Below are 1,873 nucleotides of genomic sequence, written 5' to 3' on the forward strand. Positions count from 1 at the left end.
CGCGGTCTTGGCTCACTATAATCTCTGCCACCCGGGTTCAGGCAATTCTTGTGCCTCAGCCTCCCAAGTAGCTTGAATTACAGGTGCAAGCCACCATGCCTGGCTAGTTTTTTTTTAATTTTCAGTAGAGATGGGGTTTTGCCACGTTGGCCAGGCTGGTCTCAAACTCTTGACCTCAAGTGATCTGCCTGCCTCGGCCTCCCAAAGTGCTGGGATTACAGGTGCGAGCCACTGTACCCAGACAACCCTTGTTCTTGATAGGCAACAATCTGCATTATTAAACTACCCAGTATGATGAAATAATTGCTTAATTTATTATTATCATTTTTTAGAGACAAGGTCTCACTCTTGTCTCCCAAGCTGGAGTGCACTGCTGCAATCATAGCTCTCTTTAGCCTTGAACTCCTGGGTTCAAGTAATCCCTCCTGCCTCAGCCTCAGTAGCTGGGACAACAGGCACATGCCACCATGCCTGGCTAATGATGAAATAATAATTTTATTTATTTATTTATTTTATTTGAGACAGAGTCTTACCACCACACTCAGTTGATTTTTGTATTTTTAGTAGGGACAGGTTTTCACCATGTTGGGCAGGCTGGTCTTGAACTCCTGACTTCAGCCTCCCAAGGTGCTGGGATTACAGGTGTGAGCCACGGCGCCCAGCCTGAAAGAATAATTTTAAATTTAGCCCCAGACTTACTGTGCCATGATTCTTCTGGAAGCGAATGACTTCCTGATCATTTTCAAATGTACTACCCATTACCATCTGTGTAACAGACTTCATAGCAAAACCAAGCATATGCTGGCTGAGGGGCACATGCTGGGTCTCTGGGTAGGAGAGCCATTTATCTAATAATTCTTCTGAAAGCTGAAAGAGAACAGAAAAGCACAATGATTACTATTTCTGCGTACTAAATCTCAGAAAATGTTCCTAAGTAGATTCATTTAATAGCAAACACAGTTAAACTCTGTAACCGAAGTGAACATTCAGGTACAAATCTGTCAGACTAACACTAGCTCCATCTAAAATTGCATCCTCAGTGGTTCAGGTTCAGCTTCTGGCAAAGGGCTGATATGTAAAACAAAACAGAACCACTATCACAACAATAAAAACAGAAAATATAAATTAAAAACTCAAAGACAGAAAAACCTTAAACCCAATGGAAATTAAAAGACCATACTCTTGGTACCTAATTAAAAATAATGAAAAGTCTGCCACAGAATGCCTGTGACATAGTAATCAATAAATATATGAATATATATAAAAGTCCTAAACATACTTCAGTGATAGAAACCTCTCAGAGTCTCTTTGTCATTCCTTCCTTCACCAAATATTTATTAAATACCTATGGAATAAAAACAGAGTCTAGTGAAAAGATTATAAACAAGCTTTAGGCCAGGCACAGTGATTCATACCTGTAATCCTAGCACTTTGGGAGGCAAAGGTGGGTGGATCACCTGAGGTCAGGAGTTTGAGACCAGCCTGGCCAACATGGTGAAACCCTATCTCTACTAAAAATACAAAAATTAGCCAGATGTGGTGATGCACACCTGTAATCCCAGCTACTCAGGTGGCTGAAGCAGGAGAATAGCTTGAATCTGGGAGACTGAGGCTGCAATGAGCCAAGATCACGCCACTGCACTCCAGCCTGGGTGAAAGAGCAAGACTCCATCTCAAGAAAAAATAAATAAATAAATTTTGTAGATGTAATTAAGGATCTCTAATGAGATCATCCTGGATTTATCACAGAATCAAAATCCCTTATCTTTATATAAAATAAAGATGGAAGGAAAATTTAAGACACAGATACACACAGAAAGTAAAGAGCTCTGAAAGAAAGACATAGAAAATGAAGAATAATGGAAAGTGAGTA

General features: G+C 40.3%; 1 protein-coding gene across 2 annotated transcripts in view; it reads right to left on the reverse strand.

Moving 5' to 3' along the window:
• Positions 1 to 1,873, reverse strand: part of LOC105548463 (cytochrome P450 20A1) — a 74,403-nt gene that overhangs the window by 45,463 nt on the left and 27,067 nt on the right. For both annotated transcript variants that reach the window (XM_011992489.1, XM_011992488.1), the window contains exon 5: positions 700 to 867. In XM_011992489.1, the coding sequence (XP_011847879.1) occupies positions 700 to 867 (168 nt within the window). The remainder of the gene's footprint in view (positions 1 to 699; positions 868 to 1,873) is intronic.

The sequence above is a fragment of the Mandrillus leucophaeus genome, unplaced genomic scaffold (genome assembly GCF_000951045.1).
Source record: "Mandrillus leucophaeus isolate KB7577 unplaced genomic scaffold, Mleu.le_1.0 Scaffold411, whole genome shotgun sequence".
In the NCBI taxonomy this organism is placed as follows: Eukaryota; Metazoa; Chordata; class Mammalia; order Primates; family Cercopithecidae; genus Mandrillus; species Mandrillus leucophaeus.